This window comes from Amblyraja radiata, chromosome 25, assembly GCF_010909765.2.
Source record: "Amblyraja radiata isolate CabotCenter1 chromosome 25, sAmbRad1.1.pri, whole genome shotgun sequence".
Classification (NCBI taxonomy): Eukaryota; Metazoa; Chordata; class Chondrichthyes; order Rajiformes; family Rajidae; genus Amblyraja; species Amblyraja radiata.
In genome coordinates, this window is record NC_045980.1 from 25,386,056 (window position 1) to 25,408,963 (window position 22,908).

The following is a 22,908-nucleotide window of genomic DNA, read 5'->3' on the forward strand; positions in this document are numbered from 1 at the left end:
AACTGGCCTCAACTACCTTCTGTGGCAGAGAATTCCAGAGATTCACCACTCTCTGTGTGAAAAATGTTTTTATCATCTCGGTCCTAAAAGATTTCCCCCTTATCCTTAAACTGTGACGCCTTGTTCTGGACTTCCCCAACATCGGGAACAATCTTCCTGCATCTAGCATGTCCAACCCCTTAAGAATTTTGTAAGTTTCTATAAGTTCATTACAGCTTAGTTTTTACTCATTGTTCTGGACTTCCCCAACATCGGGAACAATCTTCCTGCATCTAGCATGTCCAACCCCTTAAGAATTTTGTAAGTTTCTATAAGTTCATTACAGCTTAGTTTTTACTCATTGTTGTCAGACAATCACAAGTTAATAGCAGTTTCCTTATTTAAAATGGAAAGATTGATAACTGGTGTTTTTTTTATAGACATTTGACGGAACAATTTGTCAACATCATTTCTGAAGCCCTTATCAGTGTAGGAGACTAATATGTGTGGTTTTGGTGCAATGACAGACTTGTAAATTTAAGAAAATTACACATTCTGTGTATTAGGTTTATTTATCAATGAAACATTGTTTACTCCCTCTGGATTTCTCTCCTTACCTCCTCCCCAAATTGTATTTACCTACGAGCATCTATGTTTGTTTTTAAATAAATGATCTTTCAATTCATCATTTGAGATAAAATTAACTTCTACATATTTGTCAGTGTTATTCTGAAAAATCTGTTAACTTTTACTCTTCCAATTGAATACAGTAAACTCTCATTATATCTGGACCATAGGAGGGGCGACATGGGGTCCGTTATTGCTGATTTTCCGCTATAACCGTGTAAGGGATTTCTGAGTACTAGAGTATCATTCTGGTTATTATACAAAACGGTACAAGGTGCTGGAGTAACTCAGCAGGTCAGGCAGTATTTCTGGAGAACATGGATAGGCGACATTTCGGGTCGAGACCCTTCTTCGGACACTTGGTCTGGAACTGGGCCTGGAATCCAGATGAGTTGACGGCACTGGCCTGCAGGCATGCGGGGAAGAGGCGAGGATTTGCAGAGTCATTGGACACAGCCCGTGGGTAGCCGGACTCCAGGTAAGGGTCAGCGATGGTGGTGGTGGCGGCAGGCGTGGCCTAGAAGCGGCCAAGGAAGCTGTGTGTGCTGGCGATGCTTGGAAACGGCCTGGGGAGGCAGTGCGAGACAGAGGAGGTGATGGCAGCCTGACTGCGTGGTGAAGGTGGGTAGAACCGGCCTGGAAGAAGCCTGGGAGAGTGGGCCGGGATGGCGCTGGCAGTCCAGCCTGGCGGTGAAGGTCGGTAGGACTATTCTGGAAGCAGCTGGGGTGGTGGTGCAGGTCGGTGCTAGTTTTGGTGGTCCCAGCCTCAGAGAGACCGGGGGAGGTGGTGAACGTTGCAGCTGTGTCTCCCCGGCGTCGCTACGGGTCTCAGCCTCGTGGCGTTCCGGCGCACAACGCAATCCAGTTGTTGGTGTTGACCCGAAACGTCTACTGACCATGCCCTCCAGAAATGCTGCCAGACCTGCTGATCTACTACAGCACTTTGTGTCCCAATCATTGCACAAGCGTTGATTGAAGCAATCGCTGGTCTATTTAATTGCCCCCCCACAGTGTAACTACCAGCCTGTGTTCTTGAAATAATTACTGTGGGGACACTCACTCAGCTGTAGCCGATATCCATTATAGAAAGGCCTCTAATAACAAGGGTTTACTATCTTCCACACCAGGCAACATCCCGTATGAAGAAGGGTTTCGGCCCATAACGTTGCCTATTTCCTTCGCTCCATAGATGCTGCTGCACCCGCTGAGTTTCTGCAGCATTTTTTTGTGTACCTTCAATTTTCCAGCATCTGTAGTTCCTTCTTAAACATCTTGGTGAATCTCCTTTGCACTCTCTCCAGTGCAACCATGTCCTTCATGCATCGTGGTATCTGGAACCACGCACAATACTCCAAGTGCTGCCTGATGAGTTGCAAAATGAGATCCCAAGTTACATAATCTTCTCTGTAGTAAAGAAGGCAAATATGCTATCTGCTTTGTTCACCTCCCTACCTACCTTTGTTGCCACTTTCAGGGAACTATGGAGTTGTATTCCAAGATTTCTATATTTTTCAACCCTCCTGTTTGTCCTACTCTTAGATGACGGCTAGAACGCATCACCTCACACTTTATCAGGATTACGTTCCATTTGCCAATGTTGCTCTAACTTTCCAACTGATCTATGTTTTGCTGTAGCCTTATACACCTTTCCTATCCACAACATCACCAATGTTTGCGTGATCCTCAAATACATTCATCAAACTTCCTACATTTGTTTTCAGACGTTAATGTGCATCATGAATAGCGAAGGTCCCCATGCTGATCCCTGCGGTCGACCAATGGCCGCTGACTAACCCCAAATGCATCCCTCCTCCACTACCCTGTGCCTCCCATCACCAAGTTAGGATCAGCAGAAAATTCAGCAACAGTAATCTTTAAACAAAGCAGGGAACCCTCAATAGAACAACAAATGAGATTCACTATCCTCTGATTCACATTGGGAGTTTTTGTTAATCGTTATCTGGTTGGAAAGTTGGTGTAAACGACATGTACTATGATACTGGTGTAGTCTGTGGCTCTGGGCCAATGCATGTGGCATTGGTAATAGCAGCTACGCTGCGAGAATTACCTGGTCTAAATTTATGCAGCTGGTGTTTAATTTTAGAGTTTCCAGGACAGAATGCTGAGGTCAGCTTCTATGATTAGCGTTCTTTCAACGTGCCTATTTTCCTCTCAACCTTTTAGTAAGTTGCTTCTCAGTGTTGAATACAATACTATGTGAAACTCGAAACCTGCAAACAGACCCCCAGACCAAGCCAGCTATTCATAGACAATTTACACACAGCTGTCTCTCTGCTATCAGATTGACCTTTCACCCACCTCTTGAGATGTACAGTGAAATGCAGACAGTCTGTTCTCTGTGACTGCAATGAATCCTTTTCACCAATGCTTTACACTCACTTTCACCGGGAGACACATGGCATCATGTACTGAATTGAAAGGGCAGGTAATTAAACCTTTCAGCTCCTGTCTCATATTTTGCCAGGGACATCTGGTTTGAAATCAGCAGATTCGGGGCTGTTTAGATTCCAAACAATACAAGTTATTTTTAAAACTCCAATCAATGTGCGTCTGTGAGAAATGTAAGAGAGCAGGAGATCGAAAACAAATGGTTGTAAACGAGGGGGAATCAAAAAGTTAAGATTCGGATTGAGATCAAGTAAAATGCAGTGAATATTTGAGAATGAGTAAAGGGATGGAATGTGATGCACATGCACGGGGGAGCTAAGAACATTCTTCACTGAACCTCAGAATTAACTCTCACCTGGGACTGAGATGGAGAGAAGAATTGAAGTGACTGGGCAGTGTACAGTACCTGGAAGCACTGAAGAACATTGAGATTGTGAACAAAGATCGTGCAGTGTGAGTGTGAATCTTTTTCCAGATTGGAGGAAAGAGATTAGGAGATACAAGGAATGAGAGATCACAAGAAGAAGTTTCACTTATTTAAAAGGAACTGAGTGACTGGAATGGAATGTAAAATTTAAAACATTATTCACAATGTTCTATGGATTTGTAGAAAACATAAACTTACCGAAAAACAAGAATAAGTTAAGTTATATAATGAATGAATACGAATGCAAGGGGAAAATTGAAACACACACAGGAAACACAAGAAATATTCTGCAAGTCACTCATCATTTGTGGAAAAGTAAAGTGCATGTCAAGAACTCTTAATCAGAACTTGGAAATTGAGAAAACAGGATCTGAGAAGGTGGGGGTGTGGGAAGGATAGGGCAAATGGATTTCAAAACAAATTAGTGCATGATATTACATTTTTGTTGGAAAAATCAGGATCTAATACTTTGGAAAATAATTTTCTATATAGGGTGACCTCAAAGAGACCTCAGATTACAGATAAACAAACTACAGATGCTTAAAGAAGCACTTAAATAGTGAAACCCACATCCTAGCACTAGACTGAAATTTGAAGCGAATAATAAAGATATTGCCTGTGCGATCAACCTTGTCTGAATCTTCCTCTGCAGTCTCTCAGGATCAAAGATGACTTCCAACCAGTCCTGAACAGTGGACAATACCTGTGTGTGAATTATTTTCATGTGGGGCGGCTTATGTACACCTTCTACTCCTCCCACAAAGTCTTAGCCCAAATGCAAAGAGGCCCCAGGTTTTGCCACACAGACCTCAAACTCTGGAAATTCCCTTCCAAAATGTCCGTCTCTTCCACAAGACACACCTTAAAAGCTGCTCTTTCATTAATGTCCTTTCTTTTGCCTAGATGCCAATTTTTTGCTACTGATGTGACATCAAGTTGAGTTTATTGTCGTACACAAATACGGTGATGTGCAGGTACTATGAAAACTTTGCAGCATCACAGGCATGATTTTCACACCTTAGGCTGTTTTGCTACACAGATCAGTGTAATTTGTGGCTGTCATGACTGAATATGAGCATTTAATATTAACTCTTGATCAGTCAGTTTGTAACACTCTTGACTTGAAAAAACACCCAAAATGTTACTGGATAATTTACATTACAAAATAGGTACAGAAAAATAAGATAGGCATAACTTGAGGCATTCCTCGGTGCCTTGGCAAAGGGCAAGCTCTGCCCAAACAATATTTCTTCGACTCTGTCTGCACTAACTCATTACAGATGCATGCAGGTGAATCATCACTGCAGCAACACTTCACAACAGTCACCATCAATCCCCTTGTGTTTGGCCAAGTAGCTATCTGCTCTGCTGACTTTAACAGACTGGGTTAGCACATCAGAGCTCTGCTTCTGAGCTTACAGCTTCTATCATTTGACATAATTGAATCTTTATCAATTTCATCACATCGTAGGAATGTTCTTGCTGTGAAACACATCAACGAATATAAATTAACATGATTTATGCCAAAACATCTGAGTTTTAAAAATGGTTTCCTCTTTGTAGTTGCACATTCACTAGGACAAGCAGTTGAATATGTGAGAGGATGTATTTATGTGTAAAAACCATGCAGGCACACACTTGTATGTAGGATTAGAAGGGTATGGGAAATATAATCAGAAAGTTCTGGAAACACTCATGCCGCATTTGTCGAAAGGAAAATAGATAATGTTTCAGGTATGCTTGTTGGAATGTCTCAGAGCTGAAATGTTAACTTAGCATTTTTCTTTTTTTATTTCAGATTTCCAACATCAGCATATTTTTTTCATTTGAGAAGATGGGTTGTTCTTGTTGAGCAGGATCAGTGTATTCTTATGCACCTTTGAGTATACTCATTGGAGCAGGCACTTGGGCAACTCCAATATGGCTTTGCTGCAAGAACCTTGTGACATGGAGCTATATTGTGGTCAGAGTTTTTAATTGTATGGTGCCAGCTGAAATTGTGAAAATTGAAGGGAAATGTTGACATTACAAGTTGCAATATTAACTGCAACAGAAAGACTAAGAGAGAAATGGTGGCACTAGGGAACAATGGAAATGGAGGGAAGAACACTACCTGAACAAGATTTTTTGCATTTTATAGAAAATTTCCCAGTAAACTAAGATTCCAAATGATCTTCAAGTACCGACCAGTTCACACATTCATTTCTTATGCGTGAGACGATCTGAACTAGCACACCAAGACCATTTTGAATCATAGTTTAGCAGGAAAATCATCTGCCCATGTGGTTCTTTGAGCCCAAAGGCACCACAATGCAGTGATTATGAATGCTCATGTAAATGGCTATTCTTCCAATTGCCTCTCAGGCAGCATAACTGGCCTAATGTGTATTAATGCTCGCGTATCTTTGCTTGGTCGCACAATTGTATCTTATAAAGTAAACTGGCTTAGTGGTTTTATGAAGTTACTGCAATGGCAAAAGGATTGTAAGTAAAATGTGTAGCTGTGGGAGACCCTTGCATTGGGACCAATGACAAGAGATTTCATATTTACAGTATCAACGCCGCAGAACTAATCTGACATGCTCCCATTTGGGAGGGAGGGAAAGTGAGAGATTGAAAATAAATGGAATGTGATACCAGTTAGGCACGGGCAGCAGAGGCCTGGACTTAGTAAGTTTACAAAGGGGAATTATAAAACCAATGTTTAAATAATAATGTGGCTATTATGTGTTTATTTATTCAATCTGCAGATCCAGTTTATGACAACACAATGACACCATTCAGAATGTGTCCTGGGATGTTCCACAATAAAGACTGGCGTGAGGTGTGGGTGCTGGGAGCATGATTTGGGATGTCTGGCCGGACATTGTGTTCTGACCCAGTCACCCTCTGATCCCTTGTTCTCACCCCATCTAATCTCTCTAAAATCCCACCCTCTCTCCCTTGCTCCCACTCCTCCTCCCCCCCCCCCCCTCTTTCAGCTCCTGTATGCTCCCCACTCCAAACCTCTCATAAGATAAAAAAACAATTGGCAGAGGGAACATGCTTTAGGCCAAGGGCTCAGAGAGGTGGGGTGGGGAGCAGTGGTGTAGAAAAAAAACAGCTTGATTTTATTTCTTTCCTGTTCAACATTGCCAGATTGGCAGAAGTATTTTAGGAACTGAGAAGAACTTCATTAGCTGATTATCCCCAGAGAACCAGGACATACAATCTGGATACATACAGTGGATGGAGGATAATGCTCCCATTGATCACCAGAAAAAATTAACCCCAGGCTTAGAATGGAGTTACTGCATCACCAAGGCTCCACTTATATTTTTCATATGCCAATTTATCATGAATTCTAGTTATTTTTGTGCTGTAAACCTCTGACGTGCAAGAATGTGCCTGAAATACTCTTGTGTACATTTGCAACTGATGGAGAGACCCAGGCAAGCTGATGACATCAAGGACCCTGCAGTTTAACTTTGACCTAAATCCAAAGCTAAATCTAAACTGAAGGGGACTCCACCAAACTCCCCCCCCCCCCTAATATTCTACAAGAGAAATAGTTGGAGCAAATGAATGATAACATTGAAATCAGTTCTACATTTTTGACAATTATACTGAATTAATTCACTTACTTAGTTTCAGTCATTCAGATTAGTTTCAATCTAAATACTGAGTGAAACCTATGCAAACCTGACACAATTGCACCTGAGCTCCACTTATATTTTTCACAATTACCAATTTATCATGAATTCTAGTTATTTCTGTACTAAACCTCTGACTAGGAACTTGTGAAGAATCAGCTAATTAAGTTATTTGCTGAATCGCTATTGGGACTCAGAATTTGCCAGGGTCTCCTTTAACTTCTCATGGCCAACTTTTTCTTGTGGACAACGCTGTGCTTTAAATTTCACTTTTGTTGATGTTAAATAATTTTTCAAATTGTAATTGGAGCAAATTTTTTACCGCTGTTTGTAGCAATATAACGTCATTAATTAATTAAACCAATGAAAGAGGAAACATCCCTTGGCTCTGACTAGATTCAAATAGGGCAGCACAGCAGTAGAGTTGCTGCCTTACAGCACTGGAGACCTGGGTTCAATCCAGACGGGTGCTGCCTGTACGGAGTTTGTTCGTTCTGCCGGTGGTGGGTTTTCTCCGGGTATACCAGTTTCCTCCCACATCCCAAAGACATGCAGGTTTGTAGATTAATTGGCTTCTAAGAGTTTTATGTATGTGTAGGATAGAACTAGTGTACTGGTGATCATTGGTGGGGTTACTGTGAAGAGCATTGGACATGATGCAGGGAGCTGGACATATTATTACTTGCTGCTATTCTGAGCAATACTTCAAGTTACTTTTAATCTGGCCTTCAATTTACCTTGACAACTTTGTTACATTATTTCCCAGAATCTCCAGTAATTCAGCATACGCTGCAAAGAGCCATAGTCATGCAGCGTCGAAACGGGCCCTTCGTCCCAACTTGCCCATGCCGACCAAGATGCCTCATTTACACTCGTCCCACCTGCCCACGTTTGGCTCACATCCCTCTAAACCTTTGCTGTACATGAAGGCTTGCTTGTGGACTCGACTTATCTAAGGCAAAGCGGCTGAGGTACACACACACGTTCATTGTCACGGCATCCTTATGCCTGAGAGGTCTCTCAATCATCTGACTGGATACGATTTTGAGCATGTTTATTTAGCTTGTGGACTGAGCAGACACAAACACTGCAAGATCACCTCACTTCCTTGATGATGCTCTCCAGTGACTATAGGATCACCTTACACAATCCTCCCTTCTGTCACTTTCAGCCACGGCTGTGCTTTTAATTGAGCTAATTTATAAGCCTGTGTTTCTTTACGGCCCTGAACAATACCACTTCTGATAAGAAATCTTCCCACTAAATTCCGATGCTAATTGCTGCCTGGCCTTGATGATCGGTTTTATTATTTCTCCCCCAAATCCAGCAAAACCAATCTAAAAGACTGCCTGCTGTCCATCCCACTCTGTGTATCACAGTAATTCTCACTCAATTCCAGATCTGATTATCCCAATACCTTTAACACGGTTGGGTTGCACTCTGGAACTCATGCAAAACTCTACTGTATCGGTTAAATCCCGCAATGGCCTCCGAGATGGACCTTATTTTCCCATCCCTACAAAGTTCCAATGGGAATTTGATTCCCCAATGAAATTCAAATTCATTTGGATTTTCAATTTGAATTCAAATTCAAAATCTTTTTTGTAAACTCAAAATCTTTATCTTCTCTGGAAAGATTGCATAGCTTTGCAACCAATACCAGTTACACCTGTGCGTTCTCTTCTTTTAATCTGTATTCTGCATACAGGCCTGTTGTCCAGTCCACTTTGTGTGGTGGGAAGTCCCAAGCCCCTCATTCCAGAATCTAGAAGGCTCTCATTAGAATCCAACTTAAATAGTTATCTGCACCCCACACAAGAGTCATGGAGAGATATGCCCCTGTCCCACTTAGGAAACCTGAACGGAAACCTCGGGAGGCTTTGCGCCCCACCCAAGGTTTCCGTGCGGTTCCCGGAGGTTGCAGGTGGTTGCCGGAGGTTGCAGGTAGTGGAAGCAGGTAGGGAGACTGACAAAAACCTCCGGGAACCGCACGGAAACCTTGGGTGGGGCGCAAAGTCTCCAGAGGTTTCCGTTCAGGTTTCCTAAATGGGACAGGGGCAATATGCAGCATGGAATCAGGTCTCTCAGCGACCGAGTTCACACTAACCATTCATCTTCACAGACCCTACCCTTCCCACATTCCCATGAACTGTCCACAGATTCCATTACTCACCTACACACTGAGGTTAATGTACACCAGCCAATTAACACGTGAACCTGCGCATTTTTTGGGATGAGGGAGGAAACCCATGCTCTCATGGGAACTGTAAGTGGCTGCTTCTGCTGCCAATGTTATGGGATTTCTTTGTTTTCTTCACACAGATGAATGCAACAGGTTAATGTTGTCTTCTGGGCAGTAGTTGATTCGGGGTAAATCTGACTTGGTCATTCTGCACCTACTTTGAACCAATGTACCAGAGTGTAAATGACTGGTTGTTTTCTGATTTGAGCAACTATACCCCACACACTGAAAGGAAATCTGAAAGCCACACTGGTTGTTATGGGGTTTTACTGTGCAAGTAATCATCTGGTTGTCTGCATACAAACAGCGGCTGCTCTGCAAACTATTTATTGCCTGTGATGTCCTTTGAGACATTTGAGTGATGTGATAACACACTAAATAAATCCCTGCCTTTCTATCTTTAGAAATGTCTCTATTTAAAGGCTGGTATGTGACTGGTAAGCTCTTGGAAACATCTCATTTAAAGTCAACTAGAAATAAATGTCTTTCTCAATCATGCCACACCTCAAGATTCACTTACACACTTCAAGCGTTAAAAATGTACGAGAGTAGTTTAGGCTGATCAACCATTTTCGTGGATCACCATTGACTTCAAACTCAGTCATTTAGTCATTGAGCACAGAAGTAGGCCCTTCAGTCAACCACGTCCACGCAGACCATCAAGAACTCATCATTTTTATCCCATTTATTAGTACTAGTCCACTAGCCTTCTAAGGTTTGATTCAAAATGCTCATCAATGTGCTCCTTAAATGGTGTGAGGGCACCTGGCTCCACCATTCCTTCAGGTAGTGCAATCCAGATTCCCCAGATTCTTTCTTTAATTCTTTTCATCCACCCCTTGGACTTGTGGTTCACAGCTTTCACACCTGATGGGAACATGGTAGCCTTGAACTCTCACTCTTTCATTTTTGAATGACTTGCAAGCAGCTGCTCTCACTCTTGAGTCCAGCCCTAACATGAAATTGGCCTTCACTCTGGTCATTTGCATGTCTACATGTCTCAGTGTTAGGTGCAGTTCTGCCCTTTCTCTGATACAGCTGTCGACATAACTGGCTTAAAAAGTTTCCCTGGACCTACTTTAAAAATCTCACTGCCTTTAAGACTTTCACTAATTGAAACTGAAGGTGATTTGAACTAATTGTGCCTATTCATCACCAAGTACAGCCAATCCAGTGCAAAGACTATACGTATAAAAGCTTACCCTGGTTGAAGTGGTTCTTGACAATCCACTTACTTAAGTGATGGAACGGACCATGAGGATTTATGTAAATAAATGAATACAATTTACATCAGTTGGTTTATTATAATAAATGAATTGCAAATTAAAATGCTATTTAACTTTTGCAAATCATAGCTGGTAGAGCTGCTGCCTCACAGCGCCAGAGACTCGGGTTCGATCCTGACCTCGGGCGCTATCTACGTGGTGTTTGCACGTTCTCCCTGTGACCATGTGGACTTCCCCCAGATGCTCTGGTTTCTTTCCAAATCCCAAAGATATGCAGGTTAGTAGGTTAATTGGTAAAATTGCTCAGAATATATTAGGAGTGGATGCAAACGTGGATGACAGAACTAGTGCGAATGGGTGATCGATGGTCAGCACGGACTTGATGGGGCGAAGGGCCTGTTTCCATGCTGTATCTTTCAATTCCAATTCAATTCAATCTGGCTATTAAACCTCATTGAAATGATCAAAACAAACTTTGTTAATTTGAAAATAAATGAAATTAATAATTTCTAATCTCAATATGACCTGCCTCACTAAATCAGAAGTGGTTGAAAGCATAACTCATGATGTAAAGCACCAGGACAGGGTAATCCATTCTCTGAAGTCCTGCTCGCAGGAATGTTTTTTTAGGATGGATTAAACGAGTGGTGTACATGCCTTGTAGCAGTCAGGCTGGTATTGGAGATCCCTCTAGGACCTGGTGCTCATTTGCTCATTATTAGTTGGTCAGGAGAAGGTCTATGTTTTAGAAGATTTGGTGGGTTGGGTGAGAACCTTGTGCGCATTTGTTCACCATTGGTTATGCTATTAAAATATAACCCCATTTTACAGAGAGGCTAATGTGTTTTACAAAGTGTGGGAGACTTGGAGGTCATTGGCAAAAACAGAGAAGGAATAGCAGAAACAATGAGGATGTGAGAGGTGAGAGAATATAGAGGGAGCAGCAGCGACAAAGAGTGTGTGGCTTGAGCCAGGGGAATGCATGCAGAAGGTAGCTAGTTCTGAGAGGACCAAAGGAAAACAGTGAGGGAGAGAAGCATGATTTTGTTAAAATACTTGATGGACTAAATGGCCTCTTCTGTTATAATAACATCATGTGGTTCCTGTATTATCTCATTGTGTGCATAAAGGTTGATGCACTTTCCTTCAAACCCTGTAAATGAATTTCAAAATTCAAATTGTAAAATATTTTTTGATGTAGTACTATCATGGAAGCTGATAAATAAATGAAGGATATTTTTTTTTTAAACCGCAAGTCTCTTTGGGTATGTTTGTGTTGTGGTTAATGTATTAGTTTAATTAAGTCTCATTTGATTTTCCAGAGTCATCAATTCAAATACTATCACTCAGTCAATTAACTAAATTGACATCAGTGTCCATTAAATTATAGGACTGCTGCAAAAATCCACCTGTCATCCATTAGGGAGAAGATCTGCTAACTTAACCTGACCAAAACTGCTAACTTGACCAAAATTGTTGACTGATGTGTGACTGATTACCTAAACTGATCCACAACATGTCTTAGCAAACCACGCGGTTCAAGGGAAATTAGGAATGGGGATTAAATGCTGACCTTGCTATTGACATCCAAATCCTGGGAGTCAATAAAAGATTATGGCATCTGATGCTCTTGGTTATGTATCTGTAATCAAATCCTGTGACCATTCCAAACTCGAAATAAGCCGACAGTTAATGCGGAATTCTGTCCCACAACCTACACGTGCATCACGAAAGCTGCTTCAGCATTAAGTCAGTAATATTTTTATTTCTCTCTGCAAATGAGTAAGAGAAACACTAGACGAGTGTAACTGATGCAAGTTGTGATTCCAGCCAGCTGCATATGTACCCTCCCCCTAACCAGCACACAGCAGCTTGGTTGTTTGAGGCTGCTGGTAACAGGCAAAGCTGTTTTCAGCCATTGTGCACCTGAATTTGATTTCACTGACTTTTACTCTGAACATACAAAAAAACCGAAGACACTTGAAGTGTTGGTTCTCGAAATGGTGACAAAGCAAAGTCTGTGATGGAAACATGCTGTATTTGTGCTGAGTTTATATCTGTATACTCAAAAACATGTTACGTTGTACTACAGAGCCAGCTGCTGACAAATATCTGCCTTTGCCTTGTTATTGTCGGCTGCCTTCAGTCTGCAGATCCAACACTCTTTAGCGTTGACTTTTTGTTAGACGTGTATGATCGCAGTCTTCCTATCAGTCGTGAATCAGTAGAATTTCTCCCATGAGTGATGGCCCCGACATCCACTCCATTAAGCCTCACAATGTGTTCAAGTTAACTTTCTTCCACATAACATTAAATCCTCTCATGAGTGACCAGTATTCACCGCACACGACTCCTTGGCCCAATGCATCTGCATTCCTTGCTGTTGTGGGATGTAAGTAACAATCACATAGAATTACACAGCAAAAGTTAATCTGGCCGAATATCAGATTAACCTTGTTTATCCTTGAACTCCTGTATTTGTACTGGGAGATGCCAGGAAGAGAGCTGTGATGTTGGAATTCCCTCCCACAATGACTTACTTTGATCATTCACAAAGTTACAAATAGTTGTACTACCACATCATATTTTAGATGGAACAACTTCTGTGGCCTCAATAAATTAAATCTAGTTAAGTAAGTTGTAAATATAATATTGTTATGTTTTCGATGAATTTTTCATTATAAATGTTAGATTAATTTTTTGGTTCATCAATTTCAGGCGAGATGATACAAGGGAAGAGATTTGATACACAATCTCTGATGGTTCCAAATTGGCTGTACCGGGTTTGCGCTTTTAATCTGGGCGTATTCTTAGTATTTTGTTCATTTTTCAGACCTGTGGTGGCTCTGCCAAGGTCAGCATTAATTGTACTTGAGGTGGTGGTGGTGGTGGTAACCCACCCTCTTGAGTCACCTTGCGAGCTGCAGGATTTAGATTTAGCAATCATGAAGGAATGGTGATATATTTGCAGAGAGGAATCTGCAGTTGGAGATGTTTCCGTGTAGTGGTGGTATAGCCTTAGAGTTTGGAGGTATAGCTAGATACATCTAGAGGCCTTTTCTAGATATATAACCATATAACAATTACAGCACGGAAACAGGCCATCACGGCCCTACAAGTCCGTGCCGAACACTTATTTTCCACTAGTCCCATCTACCTGCACTTAGACCACAACCCTCCATTCCTTTCCCATCCATATACCTATCCAATTTATTTTTAAATGATAAAATCGAACCTGCCTCCACCACAAATAGATGGTATGTGTTGCAGCCACAATGCAACAGTGGAAAGGAAACTAATGCTTAGGATGGTAGATTGGGTGCTAATCAAGCAGGCTGCTTTGAGTTTGTTGCCAGGTGTTGTTCAAGTTCCACTCATCCAAGTAAGAAGAAAGTATTCCATTACACACCTGACTTCCGTCTTATAGATGGTAGAAAGCTTTTAATACATCAAGAGACGATATAATCATTTTGGGATACAAAGTAATAAACCTGTTCTTGGTTTGCCAAGTCATGTTTCTGGTCAATAGTCTTCTCACCAAAATTGATTTTCAGCATTGGCGATGATAATGCAATTGAATGTCAATAACAGGTGGTTAGACTTTCTCCTGATGGAGACAGCTATGGCTTGGCCCTTGTGCAGCAAATTCACTTGCAGCTTATCAGTCCTTGCCTTACTGTTGGCTGGGTCTTCCTGCATGAGGGCATGGGCTGCTTCAATTTTTCTGGGGTTGCAAATGAAATGTGCAATCATCATTCAACATCCCGACTTCTGCTGCTAAGCTGGAAGGAAGGCCATTGATGAAGCAGCTGGAGATATCTGGGTTCAGGACATTGCCCTGAGGAACTTTTGCAGAGGCATCTCGGGGCAGGGATTGTAGTCCTTGAACAACTACAACCATCCCTGGGTGAAGTATGATTATAATCATTGGAATGCCTTCCTCTTAATTGACAAGTAAAGACTATTATGAAACATAATTAAGACATATCTAACACTCACTCTCTTGCAAAGACCTATGAAAGGAGTCCTCAATGACCCAGTCAAGTGATGCCTGTTCACCAAAAACAAATACATCTCTTAAATATAATCAGTGTTTGATCATCACATGGCAGAGAGGAAGTGAAAGTAGTTGCCCACAACATATGTAGCAACTCCCCGTCTCAATTTACTGTAGATCTGAACCAGTTTGTGGTTAATCATGCAAATAATTGAATAAATCATCTCAGCTAGGAATCCAATTGAGTTTAATTGAAACTGCATAGATAAATGTATTTCATGAGGAAAAATGGATGACCTCATCGTCTGAATATGGAGTTTAACAAAATCCAGAATGTGGTCCCAGCAAGGAAATAAAGTTCTTGTTTGTACTAGAATGGAAACTCAAGTATTGTTTAGATTATTCATGGACTTTGCATCTCATACTACTTTTAGCTCATGGAGGAGGAGTGCTACGGTAGAAATTCAGTCAAGCATTTGACCACCTGTGGATCTTTTCAAATCTCTCATCAACACTGCTGATTGAGGTTTTCTCCTCTTGTTGTGGCTTGGACTGAGAACTACCACGAGCTAAAGTTACCAAAGCCAGTGATCCCTTTTGTTTTTTTGGTACTGCTGGTGGAAGGGCTGCTGTCCTGATTCTCCACTGTCCGCTTTTTAGCCCTGAAAAGAGAAAGATCGTGGAAAATAAGGATGCAATGCCACTTTTAAACACACAAACCAAACATGGGGCCTTAAGTTCTCGTTCAGTAATTCAACATTGATCTTCAAGGCTTCAGGATTATTGGCATGATAATATCAATAATCTATCAATTTGCCACCTTCATGCATCCATTCAAAAGGTTGCAAATTGATAGATTTAGAATGTGACTGAAATACACCCAGGTCAGGGAACCACAAGGACCACATATCCAGGAGACCATTAGATTTATTTTAAAAAAGAAACAAAAAGTGCTGGAGAAGCTCAGCAGATCAGGCAACATCCTTGGAAAACATGGATAGGTGACGTTTTGGGTTGGTACTCTTCATACTATTTAAATTTATTTTCATTGAGACTACCAGTTTACAATATTTCCAAGACTCTACTGTTCCAGCAGCCAGAATAAGGTTATTGTAGAGGAATGTCAAAGGGCATGGATTGTTTGCCATTTAAACTTACCCTCTTATCCTGTCTCATTTTCAAAGAACCTTCACTTAGCATTAGCATTAAAAAAACAAATGATTGAAAAGGTAGGAGCACAGAATTCTCTCAAGAATCTGTGTCTTTAGTTAATGTAGAAAATGTAAGAAACTACTAAGATCAAAGCATGTGTGGTGATCTCGAACCATCTAAACTACTCTCATCACCGTATCACACTTGCTCTCCCTGAACCAAATCCAGAGCTTTTATTTACATCTTCCTGAAATATTGATTCAATAATCTGACAGTTTTCACGTGATTTGAAAATGGAAAATAAATAAAATAGGAAAACTTACTTAGCTCCCATGTTGATATATTTTCCAACTCCTTGTCGGTAGGTTTTGGGGGTTGTGCTGCTTTTAGGCACAACTGGCTTTGCTTTGGCCTTTGCTTCCTCTTCCTCAATCCGATTTTTCTCCCTCTCTGCTGCAATCTGGCAACAAAGAAATGTATGGTCAAGAAGCTTTCAACCACCCCTCCTCTCCCATAAGGCTCACAGCCTGTGCATGATAAATGGCATATTTTCAACAGTAATATGCTTTCAATCTTCAATATTCTGCTGCACAAGACAAAACGTTTACACTCTGATGCTTTTTTGCACAGACAGACTGAGCGTTTGACAGCACTGGGCCTCCACTCGCTGGAATTTAGAATGTTGAGGGGGACCTCATTGAAATTTACAGAATAAGGGCATAGATAGAGTGGATGTGGAAAGCATGTTTCCACTAGTGGGCCAGTCTAGGATCAGAGGTCATAGCCTCAGAATTAAAGGGCGCTCTTTTAGAAAGGAGGTGCGGAGGAACTTCTTTAGTCAGAGGGTAGTTAATCTGTGGAACTCATTGCCACAAAGGGCTGTGGAGGCCAAGTCTGTGGATATTTTTAAGGTAGAGATAAACATATTCTTGGTTAAAACAGGTGTCAAGAGTTATGGGGAGAAGGCAGTAAAATGGGATTAGGAGGCAGAGATCAGCCATGATTGACTTGCAGAGTGGACAGGATGGGCCGATTGACCTAATTCTACTCATATAACTTGTGAAGTTGTGACACCTTTAATCTGACAACACAAATCGGTACACTCAACTGGCAACCATTCTTGTTGCGGGTATCTTGTGTTGGAATCGATGGCCTTTAGTTGGGTTAATTCGAGTTGCCGATTGGATGGAAAAACAGAAAACTCTGGAAACACTTAGCAAGTCAGGTCATCCTCATCCTCATCATCTGTGGAAATTGAAACGGCGTTTGACATTTCATGGAGACCATCCTTCAGAGTGGATGTTCTGATGATGGGGTCTTCAAAATACAATATGAGCTCTGTTTCACTATCCACAGACGCAGAGTAATTCCAGAGGATACCTTTTAGATTTCCAGCAACTACATTTTTAAAAATTACTTTCAGTTGCTGACCAGATATGCCTGGGTTCAATGCTCTACCCTTGATACTGACAAAGTCACTTCTCAATTGAAGACAGTTGAAAAACGGACTTTGGGGTTGCTGGACATTTTATGTAACTTCTCTACAAGTAGTTAGTCATGTCTGACCAAATCAGTTCAGAAAAGTTCAATAGTCAGAACAGATATTCAATTTGATTGATTAAAACATGGATTAACTCAGCCAGACAGGCAGCATCTTTGGAGGATATCCATAATTTGCTCCAGCACTCTGTTTTACTTAAGATCCCAGCATCTGTAGTTCTTTGTGTCTTCAATTTAATGAATGCAGTTTAAAATTGATTACATTATAAAGCTTTTGCAACATATTTCCCTTGATTTATAAACATGCAATGAAACAGCACACATTGAAAGTTATCACTGAATCACATCTGTGAGAGGCAACAATGCAAACAAAATTAAGATACTTTTTATCTTACTAGGAACAAAGACTTCAAGTTTCTTTATCAGGTAAGAGGTCCTGACAAATCACTGAGGGAAATGTTATGAAGTAAAAACATAAACACGAAAGCAGGCTAGTCGGCCTCTTGAGCTTGCTCTGTTATTCAATAAGATTGTGGCTGATCCAATCTTGGCCTCAAACTCATTTTCACACCTTATCCCCAATATCCCTCCATTCTCTTGTAATTCAAAAGTGTAACTATCACTGCCTTGAGTATATTCAGTGATTCTGCCATCCCAGGAAACACTCTGTTAATCCTTTGTCTACTCTATCCAAGGCAAGAACATCCTCCCTTCAAGAAAGGCCAAAACCACACATAAAAATCCAGATGGGATCCTGCAAGACGCGTATAGCTGTAGCCAGGGGCGGAAATCGCTATCAGAACATGGGGGGGGGGACACACAATTTCTTGGTGGCCGTGCGTGCGCACACACACACACAAACATGCGCGTGAGTCTTCGGCCGTGGGCCCTGTGGACGATAACATCAGGTGCTGACCTGTTTGGTGACCGACTCCAAATTCCAGCAACAGCAGCTTCGTCCACCCCGAATCGTGGGGCTTGAATCGGCCCGTTCGCGGGGGTTTTCACCGCGGCTTAAAACCGGCCGCGGGATCTTCCATCCCCCGGCGGGGGCTTCAACATCCAGAGACTCGATCTCCTCCACGCAGCAATTTGACCGCAGGGCGGTGGAAGATCCCGCCGCGATTTTAAGTCGCGCCGGGCAATGAAAGGCCCCGCGAACAGGCCGATTCAAACTCCGCTCTATGATCTTTGCTCTACCAGGACGTCTCCCTCCTCCAATCACCGCACTCTATCCTCAGTCCCACCCCCCGACGTCCGCCTCTGACCGACACCTCCCTCCTCCAATCACCGCGCTGAATCATCATGTCCCGCCACCCCTCACCCCCATTGCCAGCTGACAGACATCTCTCTCATTCAATCGGCGCCCTCGATCATCACTCCCACCCCCACTGTCTCGCGGAAAGCGGAGATTTGAATAGATTTTTTTTCCACTGAATTTCAAAATCCAGGTTACAAAATCCCCCCCCCGGGATTTCCGCCCATGGCTGTAGCAAGTCATCCTCTATTATCTCCACCTCTAAGAGGTCACCAATAGGATTGTTGATGGCGGACAAACTCCACCCCACACAAGTGCACAGGGAGAATGTGACTTCTGCATTTGAGGTCAGGATTGAACCTGGGCTACTGGAGCTCTGACAATACCTCTACTAGCTATATAGAAAAATATACTAAATGCTGGTGTAACTCAGCGGGTCAGGCAACATCAGGAGAACATGGATAGGTGACGTTTCAGTTTGGGACCCTTCCTCACCTATCGATGTTCGCCAGGGATGCTGCCTGACCTGCTGAGTTACTCCAGCATTCTATGTTAATTTCTGTAAACCAGCATTTGCAGTTTTTTGTTTAGGAGACTGCTCAAACCTAATGTGCAGTTCAATTGTAGTATGATCCCCCAGAAGATCATTTATTATGTGCAGTCTGACGGACTCATTAATTTTGCTTCAGTTCATAACATTTGATTTTAAATAACCACTTCTCCAAATGGCTCATTGACAAACAGGTCCTATTAAAGTTTCAACCAAACAGATAGAAGTCAATATTGAACTGGGGATGATACAACTCACAGATTTAATTTCTTATCAACAATGGGATAATACGCTCTCTGGTACTGCATTCTTACAGGGTTATATGCAAGGAAAGACACAAACTACTGCAGTACATCAGCAGTCAGGTGCAAGATGTCTGATCATGCGATTCCATTTCTTTCCCTGAACTCACCAGAAGATCTGCTTCTTCAAAGGGATCCACAAACACTGCTGTGTTCTCAATTCTGATCTCTTCCTGTGAACAGATGAAAAGGATACTGTTAATATGAACACTAAATAAATTATGTTGCAGTTTGACTCAGAGCCTAGAAAAGTTAATACGCACACGATACATAAACATCCATGCAATTCTTCGCACTAAATTATCAGTGGCTATTAATTCAAATGCTGGCTTATACTGTAGTTAACTATAAATGGTTATTATTTTAAAATATGAATTTAAATCTTTCACTGGTGAGTAATGTTCTATGTGGCGGAGAAGGTTGGTTTTGTAAATTTAACGTTGGATCATTGCTCTTTAGTTTGCAGCCATGGTTTTCCTCAGAAAGTACATGTCAATATCAATGGATATGTTGACTAGCTCTGAGTGCTATTTACAAAGATATTTTTGAGAATTAACAAATACAATGTACTTTGTTTCAGCTGCTGCTTACATGAATAAGGTAGATGCTTTAATATGGTTTCTGCTGGCTGGGTGTCAAAGAAAGGAACCATTTAGGAATGAGGTGTGAAAAAAAACATACAAGCTGACAGTTCCTTATTCTTTAGAGTTCCTTATTCCACAGGGAGATGAATACCCTGTCTTTGAAAAAAATCAAGGCTGAGATTGATAGATTTTTGGAACCAACAGTTATGGGCTAGGACAGGAGTATGGAGGAACTTATGAAAGGACAGTTAAGGATGGTTAAAGATGTATTACTATACACATTTTCTTTCATGTTCTGAAGTGACTGGAATCCCAATAGATTAAATTAATGGGAATTCAGACAATCATAATAAGAATGTCCAATCTTCACATTAAATGAAATGCTATCCACAAAGGCAAACCCCGGAATTCACTCCAGCATCAGCTCCAAAAACTGGAATACAACTGTTAAATCCCCAGGTGTTCATCATCTGATCGAAAAAGGAAAAACTGGGATAGACTCTCAAAAGCTGTGCTATTATCAGAATACCAGTACCTCTGGCAAGTCAGTCTTCACATCACTCTCCACATTTTCCATGGCCGTCAATGTCTCAAAACCACCAACAACTCTGAAATTCAAATGTAAAAATAATAAACAGATTAACAAGCTTTGTGTTTGCATGTAGTTGGAAAAAATAATCCTGCAAGAAAGTATAAACCTTTCCTAATATATAAATATATAATGTGAAGGTTTTTGACTTTTCTAAAACAAAATGATATAATTTACAAATTAGCTATTGATCAAATGGATACTGGTTATCAAATATCTGCAATATATGATCAGGACCCTGAACATCTGGAAAGGTCAGTGCCTCAAAAGAACTCAATGGATACAACGCCTCATAATCAGCAGCCTACGTAAATGCCATCATTGCCACAGGATAATGGGCCAGAACAGACTATTCATATTTTAGTTGTTAGTTATAAATGATCAATAAAATGGTACCATTTCATAACAGAAAGTCATGATCTGTCTGCTTTTATTCTTCCTCCTCCTCTGTACACTTATCTTCCATCCCCGTCCCAGATTTCCCTTTTATTCCCTCTATTTTCCCTCCACCTGGTCCCTTCCACCCATATCCCTCCCTCCGCCTTTCCATTTCAAACCTCTGCTTCTTTCTTTTATCTTCTTTTCACCTCCAACCTTTGCCCCTTACTCCACCCCATTACCAATCACCCCATCCACCTATCACTTGCCAGGCTTTGCCCCCCCACCCATCCACCTTTTCCAGTTTTCTCCTAACTATTCCATCACTCTGAAGAAGGGACCCAATCTGAAACGTTGTCTGTCCATTTCTGTCACAAATACTGCCTCTCCAGCTGGTTTCCTCTAGCAGATTTTTGCTCCAGATTCCAGCATCTACAGCCCCTTTATCTCCTCTTTATTATTATACTTTGGGATAATGCTGGATTCTGTAAACATTTGCTATTACAGGTTCACAATCTCTTATCCGAAAACCTTGGGACCAGACACTTTTCGGATTTCGGAATGGAAGATTTTTAGCGTAGATTTTTAGCGGGGTAATTGGTAGAGTGCTCGGCTCGTGGCCGCAAGGTCGCGAGTTTGCGCCTCGATCCCGGCAGTTAAAAATGTTCGGTTTTCGGAGCTTTTCGGTTTTCGGAATTTCGGATAAAAGATTGTGAACCTGTAGTTAGAACTAAAGTGTTCAGAATGAATTCTACTTCATGCACAAAAAAATATATATTTTGTTAGGAACAGTAGCACACAAAAGTCAAGATGTGACTCCAGACCTCAAAATATATTTGAATTTTATATATTCCACAAAATAATTGGTAAGTCAGACAGTTGTAATGAACGTATAAGAAGATTAAAACCAATGTAAGCAGATTTGATTCAATAAAGATGCACCCAGTCCTGTTGGCCCTCAAAATATGCTTACAAACATCTAGTATCATGTCTAATTTGAGAGATCTAATAAAAGATATGTCAAAAAATTATTTACCATAGAGACAGTCAGAAAATAATAACTCTCACCCAATGCCCTACATTCCTCTATCAGGATCCCCTATCCCACCAGAACCACTAATCATAAGTGGATATGGGATTGTTCCCAATCCATACTCAGGATTTAATGAAGGGACAAGACAACTGGCCAAACTCAAGCAAGATAACTTCTGGCAGAGTCCAAACAGTATTCACTCCCTCAGATGATGAATCAGTCCTCCTAAACGTTGAACATCATTTGAATGAAACAGCGAGGATATCAAGAGGACAGAATAAAACTAAATGGGCGAATTGTCATTCAAATGTCCATTGCTTGGCGTGGTTTAGACAGGACTACCATTAAGCAAGCAGAACAAGTCCTGAAAATTATACTATCCATATATGGCTTGTTGCAAGTGGTGAGTGAATGAACATAAGGGAGAAAGCTAAAGAAAAAATTTAAAAGGCTGGAAATGCTCAGCAGGTCAGAACACATCCATGGGAAGAGAAACAGGGTGAACATTTAAGGTTCTTCTTCTTGCATATGGCGTGCACAGCCTAAAGTTGAAGGACAACTTGTTCTATTTGATCTTACTTGATTGTGCACAGGCTGATTACATTCATCGAAACAGGGCGGACCACGTGAAGGTTGCAATCTCCCACCCCAACATTTAAGGTTGATGAAAATGCTTTGACAGAATTCTGATGGAGTTCCAACATTTCAAACCTAGACATCCACAAAGTATGATGGGGCATGAACCATCTACAACCTCACGGCTTGAGTCTCCGTCACAAGATTATTCCCGATCTGCTGAGCACTTGTGCCCCTGTTCCAGACAAATCTCTAAACAGTTGCCTCTATACAGATCCAATAATGATATCTATTCAACAAAATTGCTCAGTATGTCCTGTCCGCAAGAATTGGAAAAGACCACATTCCAGCCTTAAACCAAACATGTACAAATGAGATGAATACCAGGTGTAAAAATAAGAATAACAAATCATACAGGTAGCATCGGATTGAATGGGGCTGAGAGAG

At 41.4% G+C, this 22,908-nt stretch overlaps 1 protein-coding gene across 1 annotated transcript in view; it reads right to left on the reverse strand.

Annotated features, from left to right (window-relative positions):
- Positions 1-13,963: 13,963 nt before the first annotated feature.
- Positions 13,964-22,908, reverse strand: part of ppil2 (peptidylprolyl isomerase like 2) — a 183,257-nt gene continuing 174,312 nt past the window's right edge. The window contains exons 17-20 of the mRNA XM_033043526.1: positions 20,421-20,493; positions 19,412-19,474; positions 16,015-16,151; positions 13,964-15,201 (exon numbers count right to left, since the gene is read on the reverse strand). Coding sequence (XP_032899417.1) covers positions 15,099-15,201; positions 16,015-16,151; positions 19,412-19,474; positions 20,421-20,493 — 376 coding nt within the window. The 3' untranslated portion in view covers positions 13,964-15,098. The remainder of the gene's footprint in view (positions 15,202-16,014; positions 16,152-19,411; positions 19,475-20,420; positions 20,494-22,908) is intronic.